At 42.0% G+C, this 15,410-nt stretch overlaps 1 protein-coding gene across 7 annotated transcripts in view; it reads left to right on the top strand.

Annotated features, from left to right (window-relative positions):
• LOC147016285 (ran-binding protein 3-like) overlaps window positions 1-15,410 on the top strand; it is a 62,422-nt gene that overhangs the window by 26,389 nt on the left and 20,623 nt on the right. For 3 of the 7 annotated variants that reach the window (XM_085844875.1, XM_085844874.1, XM_085844879.1), the window contains exons 4-10: window positions 4,010-4,081; window positions 8,360-8,413; window positions 11,022-11,078; window positions 11,180-11,248; window positions 12,233-12,387; window positions 12,593-12,696; window positions 12,878-13,025. In XM_085844875.1, coding sequence (XP_085701001.1) covers window positions 4,010-4,081; window positions 8,360-8,413; window positions 11,022-11,078; window positions 11,180-11,248; window positions 12,233-12,387; window positions 12,593-12,696; window positions 12,878-13,025 — 659 coding nt within the window. The remainder of the gene's footprint in view (window positions 1-4,009; window positions 4,082-8,359; window positions 8,414-11,021; window positions 11,079-11,179; window positions 11,249-12,232; window positions 12,388-12,592; window positions 12,697-12,877; window positions 13,026-15,410) is intronic. The other 4 variants (XM_085844878.1, XM_085844877.1, XM_085844876.1 and 1 more) reach the window with 3 other exon arrangements.

Below are 15,410 nucleotides of genomic sequence, written 5' to 3' on the forward strand. Positions count from 1 at the left end.
TCTGGGAAGGTTGACAACAGCTTGTCCACATAAAGTGATGTATATTCTCATTCACAATTAAATTATGTCTCGCTTGTTCTCAAACATGCAATGTGGGAAATAAATATCACTATATGATGCAAAATTACCCCTTAGAAGGCATTCCCACAACAATATACAGCGCCTTCAGAAAGTATTCACACCCCTCAACTTTTGTCACATTTTGCTATGTTACAGCCTGAATTTAAAATGGATTTAATTACCAAAAATTTTTGTCACCAATCGACACAAAGTACCCCATAATGACAAAGTGAAAACAAGTTTTTCGAAATTTTTACAAATTGGTTAAAAATGAAAAGCTGAAATGTCGCATCAATAAGTATTCAACCCCTTTGCTATGATGCTCCAAATTGAGCTCAGGTGTCTCCAATTTCATTTGATCATCCTTGAGATGTCTCCACACCTTGATTGGAGTCTACCTGCAGCCAACGCAATTGATTGGACATGATTTAGAAAGAAACACACCTTTCTATACAAGGTCCCACAGTTGACAGTGCATGTCAGAGCAGAAACTCTACCATGAAGTCCAAGGAACTGTCTGTAGAACTCCAAGATATAATTGTGAGGAGGAATAGATCTGGAAGGGTATAAAACAATTTCTAGAGTGTTGAAAGTTCCCAAAAGCACAGTGAACTCCATCATTAGGAAATGGAAATAATATGGAACTACCCAGATTCTTCCTTGAGCTGGCCGTCCAACCAAACTGAGCAACTGGGAAAGAAGGACCTTTGTCAGGGAAGTGACCAATGACCACTCTGACAGAACAACAGAGTTCCCTGGCTGAGATGGGAGAACCTGCCGGAAGGACAATAGTCTCTGCAACATTTCACAAATCTAGTCTTTATTGGAGAGTAGTCAGATGGAAGCCGCTCCTAACAAACAGGCACATTACAGGTCGCCTGGAGTTTGCAAAAAGTCATGTGAAAGATTCTGAGAGCTTGAGGCAAAACATTCTGTGTCTGTGGTCTGCTGAGATGAAAATTGAACTATTTGGCCTGAATGCAAAGTCCCATGTCTGGCGGAAACCGAGCACAGCTCATGACCCATCTTACACCATCTGTACCATGAAGCATGGTGGTGACAGCATCATGCTATGGAGATGCTTTTCAACATCTGGAACTGGGAAACTTGTAAGAATAGAGGGAACAATGAATGGAGCCAAATACAGGCAAAACCTTGAGGAGAACCTGCTTCAGATGCAAAAGACCTTCGACTGCGGTGAAGATATACATTCCAACAGGACAATGATCCCAAGCATACAGCCAAAGCAACACTGGAATGGCTTCAGAACAAGAATGTGAAAGTCCTTGAGTGGCCCAGTTAAAGCCCAGATCTGAATCCCATTGAGAATCTGTCAAGACTTGAAGATTGTTGTTCTCCGACGCTCCCCATCCAACTTGACGGAGCTTGAGCAAATCTGCAAGGAAGAATGGGAGAAACTCCCCAAATTCAAATGTGCAAAGCTGATACAGACATACCCAAGAAGACTCGAAGCTGTAATCGCTGCCAAAGGAGCTTCTCCAAAGGATTGACTCAGGGGGTTGAATACTTATTGATCCAAGACATTTCAGATTTTCATATTTGATTAATGTGTAAAAAATTCTAAAAACATGTTTTCACTTTGTCATTTTGAGGTATTTTGTATCGATCAGTGACAAAAAATTTAAATTTAATCCATTTTAAAATTAGGCTGGAACACAAAATGTGACAACAGTCGAGGGGTGTGAATACTTTCTGAAAGCACTGTATTGTTATGGTTGTGAAAGGACACCGAGAAGTTGCCTTTCCCAAACCTAGTTCCCCAACGTAGTATTTAAACCTCATTCCCCAATCTCCATTCTCCAACCGTATTCAAACATTATTCCCCAACCTCCATTCTCCAACCTCCATTCTCCAACTCCGTATTCAAAACCTCATTCCCAAACCTCCAGGCTCCAACTCGGCGTTCAAACCTCATTCCCAAACCTTCGTTCTCCAACTCGGTATTCAAACCTCATTCCCAAACCTCCATTCTCCAACTCTGTATTCAAACCCCCATTCCCAAACCTCCATTCCCAAACCTCCATTCTCAAACATTTTCTGACACCCATACTTGAGCCTCCATTCTCGTGCTTCATTTCTAAACCACATTCTCAAACTACATTCTCAAACCACTTCAGCTCACCAATATTTTGAGCAAATAATCACCATTCTGGCATTGCAATTGACATATCCTTCACTGTTCTAGCATTCCAGTCATCGCAGATCAAGCAAAGCGTTCCCGAAGTGCCCCGCCTCCACGCTCAACACAGCCAATCAGCATTGGTTGCTGAAAGTGGACATCATTGGAGACAGTCCAGGGAGAATGAAAACCCATGTTGGAGTAGTTTGTGAAGCATTAATGTGCAGTTTGAGCACAGTATAGTCTCGGAGAAGAGAGAAGTCCAAGTGCGGCGCAAAGCGGGACGGCGCTGAGTTCCGAGTCCAGATCCTGAGGGAGGGAGACCTGGCCTTGTTGACTGGGCTTCTGGAGTGCCATGTGGAACAAGAAGGTGTCTACCGGACCGTGAAGGTGCCAAGTAAGGTGCTTCCCAAAGTGCCAAGTGGGATGGGTGCTGACGAAGCCGTGGTAGAACTGACTCCGTGACACCACACACACACACACACACACACACACACACACACACACACACACACACACACACACACACACACACACACACACACACACACACACACACACACACACACACACACACACACACACACACACACACACACACACACACACACACACACACACACACACACACTGCTGGAATTATAGATAGATACAGTAAGTCATCACTATCCGGAAGTCCGAATGGTGTAACCCGTAATGGGGAATGCGCAGCCACGCTGATACAGCAAAGTGTCGTGTCATTGGTTTGGTAAATAAATGGCCATAACTTGGGAACCACTTGTCCGATTCATATCAAACCTTGAAAAGGCACATTCTTGGGTCCCCAGTAATATACCTGGCAAGTTTCAACTAAATCGGACCAGTGGTTGTCGAGAAACAGCGATCTCACACACACACACACACACACACACACACACACACACACACACACACACACACACACACACACACACACACACACACACACACACACACACACACACACACACACACACACACACACTATACCCTTACATCTTCCAATACATATGCCTCATTGACTCGCACTATTGTAGAGCATCAACTTGAGTCCCAACAACAGCTCTCTTCAGAGGTTGCACGACACAATATAGCGTGACAGCGCACCTTCCACCTGCATCTCTCACTCACCTGCATCTACACCTTGTTGGGACCCACATGGGCAAGCCTGTTCACGTAAGGGTGAGAAAGGGGTCGCCAACACCTCCTGACTTCCTCTCTCTTCTTTCCCCTTTTCTATCTAATTTCCTCAGATGTATGAGGCACTAAGGTCTTTATAGTGATAGCTGACGTCTCGCTTATGGTTCTACTTGGCCTTATGTAATTAATAGATAAAGGTGTGGCATCGAAAGTACGGTTCTCCATCTGGGATAAATAAATCACTGGTGAGGTCATGCGAGATTTGAGTGTGGGGACCCCGCCAGATTTAGTCACCTCAGACTGTGTCCGTGGTTGCTTTGCAACTCGTTGGGTCGTGAAGTTATCCCTGCATCTTCGGCTTCAGGGTCAAAGGTCGGGGAGTGGTTCTGAGAGGCCACTCGTGACCCGGCCGGCATACCTGAAACTATTTATATATAATAATCTATATTTGTTCTCCCCCCCTCCCCCCCCCCATTTTTCTTTTTGCATTTATTTATACATTTTGCTTTTGATGTGTCTTTTATTCCTCTTCCCCCCCTAATTCCATTTGTTCCTCCCATATGTTGTTCTCACACATCCTGTATTTATAAACCTATTCCATCCACCCTGCTATTTATTGGTGTTTCCTTTCCTGTGCCTCCTCTCTCTCAGAGAATGCAGGTGTTCAAAGCTCTCAAGCCAAACACCAAAAATCAACTCCCAGCTTCCCTCCACAACTGCAAGGTGAGCAGTGTGTTCGTGCTTGATGAAGGCCCGAAGGGATGTGCGCTTCTTCTATAAACAGTACAGATTCTGGTTCGCCCAACAATTTTTCACTCTGCCAAAGAATTCCCCTTTCCTGCTGAACTGTACCATCTTGTTTCCTCACAAAAAAATTCTGTTCGCATTCCTCCCTGAAGTGGAACACCTTTGTATCAAGCCAGGTGGTTACTTTGAAATGGGAAATTGCATTTTCCAAGCAACCTGCAAAACCTTTTCTTATTTGATAATCACACCTGTTTAAATCCGTTCCAAAATCCTTTGGGATGTTATGCAGTGGTATATTTTAAGAAACAGCATCAGGATGATTCACATGGGCAGTTTACAGTCTGTGGAATAAGGAAGTAATGGTATCGCTGTGCTGTTGGGAGACCATTTTTGTGTCGTCTCTGGTCAGGGATTGTGTCTGTACATATCTCAGGCATTTGACACAGTCTGGCACCCTTCTCTGCATGGCCAAGCTTTCTGCCTGTCGAATAGATGGCCATCTACATTATTGGCTTCCTCCACTCGTGCCGTCGACCTGCAACTCTCAACAGAATCCTCTGATCCACTTTTCTTGAAGAGGCTGGATCGCCTCCAAAGCTGTGTCTCGGACCTGCAATGCCCTATAAACCCTCTTTTCCTATTCACAGACAACTACACATTATACTGTACAATTCCACAACCCAGCAACAGGCTGGCAGCACCTGTTTCCTTCTCTTTCGTCCGAGAAGGGATCATGATAATGATCTCGTCTATTTCCACAATCGATCATTGTCGAAAAGTTTTTTGTCTCAATCATCTGGGCCTCCTCACCATCAGCTACAACCTCTCCTGGGAAGATCATGTATCAAAGCTGACCACCAAAACCAGCTGCACAGTATGACTCCTCCATCATTCCAAGTCTCTTTTTAAAAAAAAAAAAATCTGAATGTCTTGCACCTTAGCTTTGAACATATAGTTCAATGGTGTACTGCTCTCCACAATGGGCTGGTTGTCCTGTTTTCACACCTTTCTTTTCTGGATGCTTTGGAGTCCAAACCTCTCCACATCATTGTCATCTTTCACAAACAAATCGAAACTCAGGGCCTGCTGCTTTCTAGTTGCAGACACGGTCTCTCTTCTTCTCTCCCTCTTCACCTCTTTCTCCTTCTGCTCTTTCATTCCCAGGACACTCAAGATTGCACACGATCTTCCAGCAACCTTATCCCTGTTGCACTCCCAAAATCTGGGCTGGCTTGCCCTTCTCTAATGTTGTCTTCCTCTCTTTTCTAACCTTATTCCTCAGTCTCTTCAATCGCACTTTTCCTCCCACACCCCAACACCTCCCAGGGCTTCAGCTCAATAGTGCAACACGAGTCTATACTTCTGTCACAGTTTTGGAGTTTGTGAAAATTTCATATAGATCTTTGCCAATAAATTTTTTTTGTGCTAATTTTAATGTTGACTTCACTGAAAGTTAACTTGCCATTTTTTTTTTCTGGAGTCATCCTGAGGTATTTTTAGCCATGGTTAAAAAAAAGCCCCAAGTCAGCATAAATGTCTACAATTTGATACTGCTGTAACTCCAAAATTGTGACGTAGTAGTGCGGACTGTTAGTCAACACTGCTTGCATCTAAAAGTAATGTTCTTGTTGTATCACATTTTATATTAAATGAGGTGCTCATGGTCGTTCTCGACTCCTATATAAGGGGTCAAGGGTTCAAAACCAGCATTAAGTAAAAGGTGTTTTGTCAACTGCATATAGTTTGGCAAACCAGTGAGATTGAGTTTTATTGACAAAAAACAAAACAAATTGAACATTCCAATTCTTTAATGAACAAAGGACGCAAACAATAGTCATATACAATGTGGTTATTGATTTACAGAATATCATCATCAGATTTAGAATAGTCACCACCTCTGAGTTAAACATGTTTTAAAGTTTTCTGAATCACATCTGCAAAGTTCTGTGCAAGACACATCACTTACCCTACATGAGCAGTGCTCACTGTACTGGCTCCTCACACATCCACATCTTACGAACTAGAACAGAATCAGGAGTAATAAGAACATAATCGGGTAAGTATTGGCATGAGTTCTCTTGAAGAGTTCTTTGACCCCCCCAAGATCTGATGGCGAGTGTGTTTCTGGGTGCAGAACGAGTGCTTGTCTACAAATGCAACATGAAAGTGGGCCACGTGCATGTTCACGGATGGCTCCTTCGGTTGGAGGTAATTTTTCTGTGCCCTGCTGTGTGTTGAGCCTGCGGAAGTCATGTCAATGGGGTGTGGAGGTGCTTCGTTGAAAGATGTGTTTTTCGGGCTCAGTAAATCGCAGACAAACTCTTCACAACCCATCAGGAGAAGTTTCTTTCCCAGATCCAAGTCCACAAAGTGCACTGATCACATCGTCGCTGCATTTCATAAAGGCATTCCACCAAGCAGTCTTTCTCTTGCCAAATATGCATCCAGTTGTGTCGCAACCACTTATTGCATGGAAACTCACAAGAGCTTGGGCACGATTCTCACCAAGTGCATGAGATGTGCGTTGTAAAGAGATGGGCCGACCATTTACTCCAGTACCCATAATGGCAACGGTGTTGGCATTGTTGAGAGTGTTTGGCCCAACACATCTGTGTCTGGAAAATAAATGTGAACACTCTTTCCAGTTTTGTGCAGTTCTGAAGCATACAGTATTAGTGGTGTATCTGCTTCTTCTTGTGTGCTTTCCACACTGATTATATATATATTTTTTGTGACTGATTTGGCAACACACCCATGAAATGAATGGTTGTGACTGCACAGTTGCACTTCTCGATCACCTGCCGGGCCAAGTAGAGTGTCAGAAGGTCTTTCTGTCTTGGTGCTGTTCAGGAATTTATTAAAATCTCTGATACGTGTGGTGTTGTCAATTTTGTACTGTGGCGCTGAGTACGTGCTAATATTCCTCTGGTACGACGTTGTCTTGTTCACTCTTTGAGTGATTTCATGTTGGAGTTATCAAACACTACATATGAATTGGCATACTGTTGGCTTGTGCTGTCTTATGCTGTCTTTGGCGTGAGCAAAATGATGAGCCATATCACTGCAGTTTTTAAAATATTGTCCTTCAACACAGCCATTTCATGAAGGACAGCCATTGCATCAAAGAGAATTCATGGATCACCAGTGACCACAATCGGTGGAAACGGAATCATCTGTTTCCTCTTCTGTTTCTACCTGTTCTTCCAGCAGATGAAGTTGTGCTTTGTCAATACACGGATGGAGTCATCCATCCATTGACGTCAACATACGGTTAATGGGAGAGAATTCGTATTCTCCGATCACTTCTTTCAGATTGATGTCTCTGGATGATGAATTATTACAAGCAAACACGCCATTAATGAGCTTGATACCTTGATCACAACTTGCTCTGCTCCTTCTTTGGTTTTCATGACTTTGTTGTTTTCATTCCATCCAATAACTTTCAACTTGGTCATTTTGTCCCACAGGTTTTGCTCACCACAGAGTCTGTTCCACAAAATCCTTGCAGGCAGATTCACCTTGATTTTGCAGTGTTGAGTATATTCTCAAGCACATCTTTTGGTATGATTACTTTCTTTGTGAGATGTACTAACATCATCTCTGTGCCATCGTCCACCTCTCCAACCTCAAATGGATTGGATTTTGACAGGTCGTCCTCCAGCTTTTGTACTTGTTGGTCCTGTTGTGCATATTTTCCACCAGATTGATCATGGTGCTGATTTCTAGAAGAGTGTTCCAAGCCAAGGATATGTTCTGTGTCCGCAGACAATCGTGTTCATCTCAGTACTCCAGAGTTATCTCAGTAGGGCCTCTGGATTACTGGTTGTATAACAAATTCCTCGATCGCCTTCATGAGCCACCTTATTAATCTGCTCCGAAGCATGATCAGCACCGAGAGCTGTGAATGCTGTGGCATTTGTTTGGACTGTAAATCCTCCACTTTCAAACACCTGCAAAATGATTGGATGAGTTTGCTGCAAGCTATACATACATGCAATATATTCTGAGATTGTGTCATCATCTGCTTCCCAACTGTTAAACATAAAATCTCTTTTTAATGATGTTTTGTGTAAAAATTCTATCTCGGGTGGGTACCAATAGTTCAGTGGAATTCACCATTTGCGAGGGAGCAGGCTGGCCATGGCCAGGTGATAGGTTTCTCCAGAGTGGCAGGCGTAAGGGATTTTTGCTTGAATTGGCATACCTGTACTGATAAACCACTCATGTTTGTTCTGTGTCCACTTGCCATTTTAGGTTTTTCCAGAAATGTGTTCATGTCTCCACCTGGAAACTCTGACAGTGATAACGGTAAGACTTTTTTATTTTCTATTTTTTTCCAATTGAGGGACCTACCACAAGTGGTGGTGTTTTATTCTTGTTATTACCCTGCGCACACCAAGCGAAAGGCGGGGTTAAGCAATAGCTTAACTTCTGTCTGTCTGTCTACGTTCATTCACAAACGTCAGTTTTATGGTCAAGGAACAACTTGAGTTAAATTGAATTATGTTTTTTAACAAAAACCGGAAAACAAACCTCTAGTTTAGCAGTGCTTTGGCTCTGAATTTATCCAGATCACACATGTTCAGAGAGAAGTGGGATACTTTTTGTGGTCTATCTGCCTGTCTGGTAGTGATGCCTTTTTACAAACTCCAGGTGTGGTGTCATTTGCCTTTTTCTCAGGAGTGACTTCCGTCTGGCCACTCTCCCAATATGCCTCGATTTGTGAAGTGTTGCAGAGATTGTTGTCCTTCTGGCAGGTTCTCCCATCTCAGCCAAAGCTCTCTGTAGTTCTATCAGAGTGGTCATTGGGTTCTTGGTCACCTTCCTGACCAAGATCCTTCTTTCCCGGTTGCTCAGTTTGGTCGGACGGCCACTTCCAGGAAGAGTCTGAGGAGTTCCATACTCTTTCCATTTCCTAATGATGGAGCTCACTGTGCTTTTGGAAATGTTCAACACTCTAGATATTGTTTTGTACCCATCCAGATCTATGCCTCCTCACAATTCTATCTCTGAGTTCTACAGACAGTTCCTAGGACTTAACGGTCGAGTTTCTGTTCTGACATGCACTGTAAACTGTGGGTCCTTGTATCAAAAGGTGTTTTTCTAAATCATGTCCAATCAATTGAATTGGCCACAGGTGGACTGCAATCAAATTGTCGAGACATTTCAATGATGATCAAAGGAAATTGGACACACCTGCGCTCAATTTGGAGTGTCATAGCAAAGGGCTTGAATACTTATTGATGCAAGACATATCAGATTTTCATTTTTCATGAGTTTTTAAACATTTCTGAAAAACAAATTCCATTTTGACATTTTGGGGGAATGAGTGTAGATCGGTGACAAAAAAAAAATCTCAGTTTTATCCATTTTAAATTCAGGTTTCAACACAACAAAATGTGAAAAAGTCAAGGATTGTGTGAATACTTTCTGAAGGCTTTGGTTTACTTTGTCTTTCTGTCTGTGTTCAAACATCATTTTATGATCGAGGATCAACTTGATTTCAATTGAATGTTATATTTTGAACGTGAATCGGAACATCAATCGGAAAACAAACCTGTAGTCGAGCAGTACTTTGACTGAATTTTCCAAATTGTATGGAATCTTGTCTCTCTTGTGCATGATTGCAGAGGAGTAAGGTAAATGTTTTTAGTCTGTCTTTCTTGTCTGGCAGTCAAATAAAATTGAAAACAATTCCAAACGGGAAACGTAATGTTTTTGAGGACGTCATAAAGGACATGAAGAACAAATGTAACGTGCTCAATAAGGTGGTGTAAAAGACACGACATCAACGGCGGGAAACTTCTGACTTTTTTTATCTACGACCTTCAAAATACTAATTTTATTTCCATTTAATTATATACTTTAACACCGTAGAGCACAAATCACCTTATTGGCACCTTCAAAAACCTGTTTATCAATACTTGAACAAACTATGATGTCATTTTGTCATCTCGACCATTTAAATTTGCTGCTCGCAGACCCTTCCCACGTCCTTTTATATTGTTTCAAGACTGCATGGGGGTAATGTGCACTGAACGCTCTCGTTGGTTATAGCGTCGCTTTCACTCTTTATCTGATTGACTGATAACATTACATTGGATAGCAATGCTTCCAGCTTTCATCCCTGACCTACAGAATGGATAATTAACCTCCGCCATCGAAGATGGACGGGGGTTACTGTTTTCACCCCTGTTTGTTTGTTTGTTTGTTTGTTTGTTTGTGAACAGTATTACCGAAAAACTCCTCGACGGATTTCGACAAAACATGGTGGGGGGATTAGGTATGGTCCAAGGATCATGCCATTAGATTTTGGACTTGGTACAAAGTCCAATATGGCCACCATGGTGGCCATTTTGAAAAAATATTTGAATTTGTGTTTTTGCATTTCTACATGTTTTAAGTGATTTCCACCCCCCCCCCCAAATAAAAAAATTGTTAGAGAAAAAAAACCAGAAAATTTTGCAACTTCTTTTTCAAAAAAATTTCGATTTTTTTTTATTTTTTATTTTTTGCATTTCTACATGTTACAAGTGATTTCCAACAAAAAACATGCCAAAATTATAATTGCGGTTGATTTTGGAACTTCAGGTGGATCTACCCACGTAAAATCAATTTGTCTCAAGGAATCTCAAGGAAACAGTTATGACGAATGAATTGAGTATGTAAAAGGGAAAGTTGCAAACTATAACTCTGTGAGCACTGTTGACGTCAAATTGAATGAATAGGATATCAGGTTCACTTGAGTGACCGAGCAGTATTGGCGGCGGAGGTTTTGCACTCTACCGAGTGCTCCCCCTCTAGTTGACAATGTGATTGTCACAAGATGATGTGAGTGAAAGACTCCTTTGTGGGGAAAATAGGAGCAAAAATGAGCATTCCTGCACCCCAGCCTTTTTTTTCTTTCTTCCCAAAGATGAAATGAAAACGTCTGCTTTCTCTCTTCGGCCATCGTCTCTACATCTTGGAAAAGGTTGCAGGATTTGTTATTTCGATGGTCAAGTTTTTCTTTTTTTTTTAATTGTTTAAGTTTTAAAAATTAAATGGTTTTGTATTGCACTTTTTTTTCTGCAGAGTTGCAGCAAAAATCAATCTTACGTCCTGCTACGCTTCCACCCCCAACTCGCTCCCAGCCTCCCACAGGTGTGTGATTAGCATCATATGACAACTTTATTAAAGGGTGTATAAATTGGGATATTACTGGAAGAAGATGGAAGAAACTAGGTGAACAGATGTGAAAAGCTTGAAGGGGCTGTTCATTGTCTTCAGGAATAAAGTAGGGCTGGTGAGGAGCTTTGGCAAAACAGTGAGGAATGTTGGGAATGGGATACATAAGTTCACATTTTGATAAGTGAAGACCTAATGAGTTTGACTATATACACACACTAATTTTGTACACTTAGTAACGTGATATACAGTCACTAATTAATTTGGTAGACGCTCACTTCTTTGATATACTCTCACGAAGTACATTTTATGTACACTCACTAAGTACGCATACGCCCACCGATCCGGTATGTACACTCGCCAGCCTGGTATACTAACATGATGTACTGTCATTGTTACCTCCATCAACGAACGTGTGCAGAGTTTAAGTTTTCACCCTTTCTGATCGTGAACAAGATGTCTCAAAATGTTGTTGATGTATTCAGACATAACTTTGTGGACAGGTTGGTTGTGTAACAACAAAGAATCGATTCGATTTTTCTTGAAGCTCCAGATCCGGATCCGAGAGTTTTCAAAATTTTCTCAGTGATTCTTCCCCATTGAGAGATGGAATCAAAAACAATATAAAGCATGACGTTTCAAAAAGTTGTGGACGAGTTATTACAGCACGAGGTGGATGAGTTAGTTGGGTGACGAGAACAAACTGATTATATTTTGGTTCAGGTCCGAATTCAGATCCGGGCCCGTCTGTGGGGCACAAAACGTAAACTGTCCAGCCTGGCGGAGATGTGTGCTCTCATGAGTGCTGTTCCAGTTTAATTTGTTTTGATGTACTCTCCTTGTATAGCGTGCGCTCACGACACGCTCATTAGACATGCACTCACTCACTCATTTGATATATATATACACATTCTCAATGCATTTTGTGTTCCCTTTTTTTGTTTCTGTACCATTCACAAGCTGATCTACCTGAAGGTTCTGCGAGTGAAGTGGGATCAAAGGCCTTGAACTTATCTTCTGAAATGAAGGTCACAAAAACAGAGTTGAGAAGTGCTGCTGATGTGCGATTGGGATCGGAATTTGTTTTTGGTCAAAATTTGGAGCAGAGAGTGAAGGTGAGATGATTGCAAATCTGGTAAGAATGTTGTGCACGTTATGAAGAGGTAAAGGTTGAGAGAGAGGTTACACCTTTGTTTCCTGTTTGACTTTTTCTTTCGCTCACTGTTTACTTTCCATTGTTCTTTCTCTCTAATTCCTTCAAGTACCTCCTCTTTCCTTTTCTACAACCTCAGTGTTAATTTTCCACTCTTTTCTACACAGCTTTCTTCATGTGTAGATAATGGTGGAAATGGGGAAGAAACGGGAAAAGCCTCTGAACTTTCAACAGCTCCAATGCACAACTATTTCTTACAGCATGTTCCAAGGTATTTTGATTCATCCTGCCAAATGTACATGACAAAGATAAACTATTTGTTATGCTTCTACATCATACCCTACCATTATCTCTGCAACTTTTTTTTTTTTTCCTCTTGATTCCACCACCATAACTATTCCACACCTGAATACGCCCCCTCTCTCTCTCTCTCCCTCTCTCTATTTATGCAGGCCTCCATTGTCACAGAGAGCTGAGGAAAAAGATGACAACAAAGAGAAAGAGGCGGCAGGCACTGTTTCTCCATCTCCGTCTTCTTCTCCTTCTCCACCTTCACCCTCAGGATTCGTGTTTGGAGAGGATATGGATAAGAGAGTTGTGGTCAGCCGAAAACCAAAATGATTTTTGATCATCTCTAATCACTATAAAATATCATATCTAATTGTACCTAATGGGCTGGCAGGATGACCTGCAGGTACATACACTCACCACTTAGCTGTCTCACCTGGATAACCTGTGATGATGTGAATGGCTTTGTTTTGTGTGGTCTGTAGGATGTTGAGATGTGTAATTTGATAGGCTTGAGGCCCACGATGAGCTGGTGTAGTCAATGACTGATGTACTGTATTGTTTGCACGAGTATATCGGTAATGTTTTTGTGGTGTCTGAGGTTGGTGCCTGTGGAGTGCCCTGTGTTCAGCCTGGGTGTGCATGTTTTTACCCTCGCCAGAGAAGAGGGTATTTATTGCAAGAGGGTCCGTCTATCTGTCTTTGTTTGTTTGTCTGCACAGAACGTGAGTATTGTTTTTCTCTGCAACCGCTTGTTGGATTAGCATGAAATTTTCAACATAGGAGTGACTGCTAATGTATAATGTTTTAATGATAATTATGACGTCATAGGGCATGTGGTGTGGCAGCCATAAAAAAGGAAAACGTTTGTACTTCTGTATCTCTGAAACCGCACCAAGGAAAAAAGTGAAACTTGGCGCATGGCTCCACATGGGGAATATGTGATTATTGTATGATGTCACATGTGCCTTTGTTATGTCATTGCATACGTAGAATACTACATCCGATCAGTTTGAAAAATTTTGAGGGTCGTCTCGGGCTTAAATTGGTCGAAAGAAAAAAAAAATTGATGATGTCCTCGGTCATGTAGTTTGGCAACCATATATATATGTATATATATATATATGTATATGTATATATATATATATATATATATATATATATATATATATATATATATATATATATATATATATATATATATATATATATACACATACACACACAATTGTATTTATTTATTTTTTATAATTATTCCATTATCGTTGGACAAATCTGAGACCAGGTCTCTTCAGAGAATCCTTGGCTATCGCTGGTCAGACTTGGTGTCGAACGAGCGGTTGCTGAGAGAGACTCAAATGAGGTTTGTTACCTGCATGGTCTGTGAGCGCCAGCTGTGGCTGTATGGACATGTGGCTCGTTTTCCTGATGCTGATCCTGCTCACCAGATTCTCTCAGCGAGGGAGTCTTGTGAGTGGAGGAGGCCAAGGGGCCGACCATGTGCCTCGTGGTTGCAGCAGGTTGATCGGCATCTCAAGGAGATGGGGATGGGCCTGGCATCTACCTGGGGGATGGCCAGACGGAAGCCCCTGGAGTACCGGTGGAAAGTGGACGCAGTGACGACGCATGCTCCCATACCTGACCTGACCTGGTGCTTTGGTTGTTGGTGTGTTGTGTTTTGGGTTGTCTTGTCATTTGATAAGGTGTGCGATTTCTGGCATGTCGTTGGCGTTGTATTTTATTACGTTGCCCTTTGGAATGTATTTGGTGGCTGTGGTTTTGATGATCATATTGAACTCTTTTTTATTATTTTTTTTTTTTTTTTTTTTTTTTTGTAATTTGTGAACATTTTGTTTATTTGTCTTGAGGTGTATAGCTGTGTTTATGGTAATGATGATATGTAGGTGATTTGAAGGGAGTTGTTTTACTGTTCTCCATGTGGTTGTAGTTGTCCCCGGGTTCGTTTCTATGTCTCCGGCTACAAACAGTAGAAAGGAGAGGATTGCTCGAGGGAGTCACTCCCCAAAGTGGGAAAACTTTGTTGTGGATGTGTGATGTCTGGTGGTGATTTCAGTGGTTCTGTGTGAAGAGTTTGTGTGGAAGATGAGAGTGGGCTGGCTCATGGGGACTGTTCGGGGCTCTGACCTTGACCAATCCGGGCAGTCGGCAATACTGGGGGAAGATTTGGCCCCTGACTTGCATTGGTGAATACAAGCACCATGAAGAGGCATCCCGGTAGTTGCTGGGGAGGGGGTGGGGGGAGTGTTGTATAAGCAGATGTTGTCGGAGGTGTGAGGAGGGAATTTCGCTTTTCTGGAGAAGGAATAAAGTCACATGTTTGTGAATGGTGACGTGCCTCAACTGATGTATTAATAGCAATATCTTGTTGTTGACTTATTCATAACAATGTGTGTGGTTTGACTTCAAGTTAATGGGATATTTAAAGTATTCATTGCTCATTGATTCCCTCGAGAATCAATTGCACGCTGTGTACTTTTAGCATATGTGTTGTAATTATATCAAGGAAATGAACGGTGATGCATACGGGTGCGTATGTACATACACGTGTTCGAATACGGTCTGTTTCGGCACCATTTTCAATGAAATACAAATGGGGGAAGGGTGGCGAAGGAGGTGTTGAAGGTTTAACACGTTCTGTTAAACACGAGTCTGGCAGTTCACTCGAGCAAACCAGCA

This window comes from Eptatretus burgeri, chromosome 11 (genome assembly GCF_056783735.1).
Source record: "Eptatretus burgeri isolate ZD-2024b chromosome 11, Ebu_testis_v1, whole genome shotgun sequence".
NCBI lineage: Eukaryota > Metazoa > Chordata > Myxini > Myxiniformes > Myxinidae > Eptatretus > Eptatretus burgeri.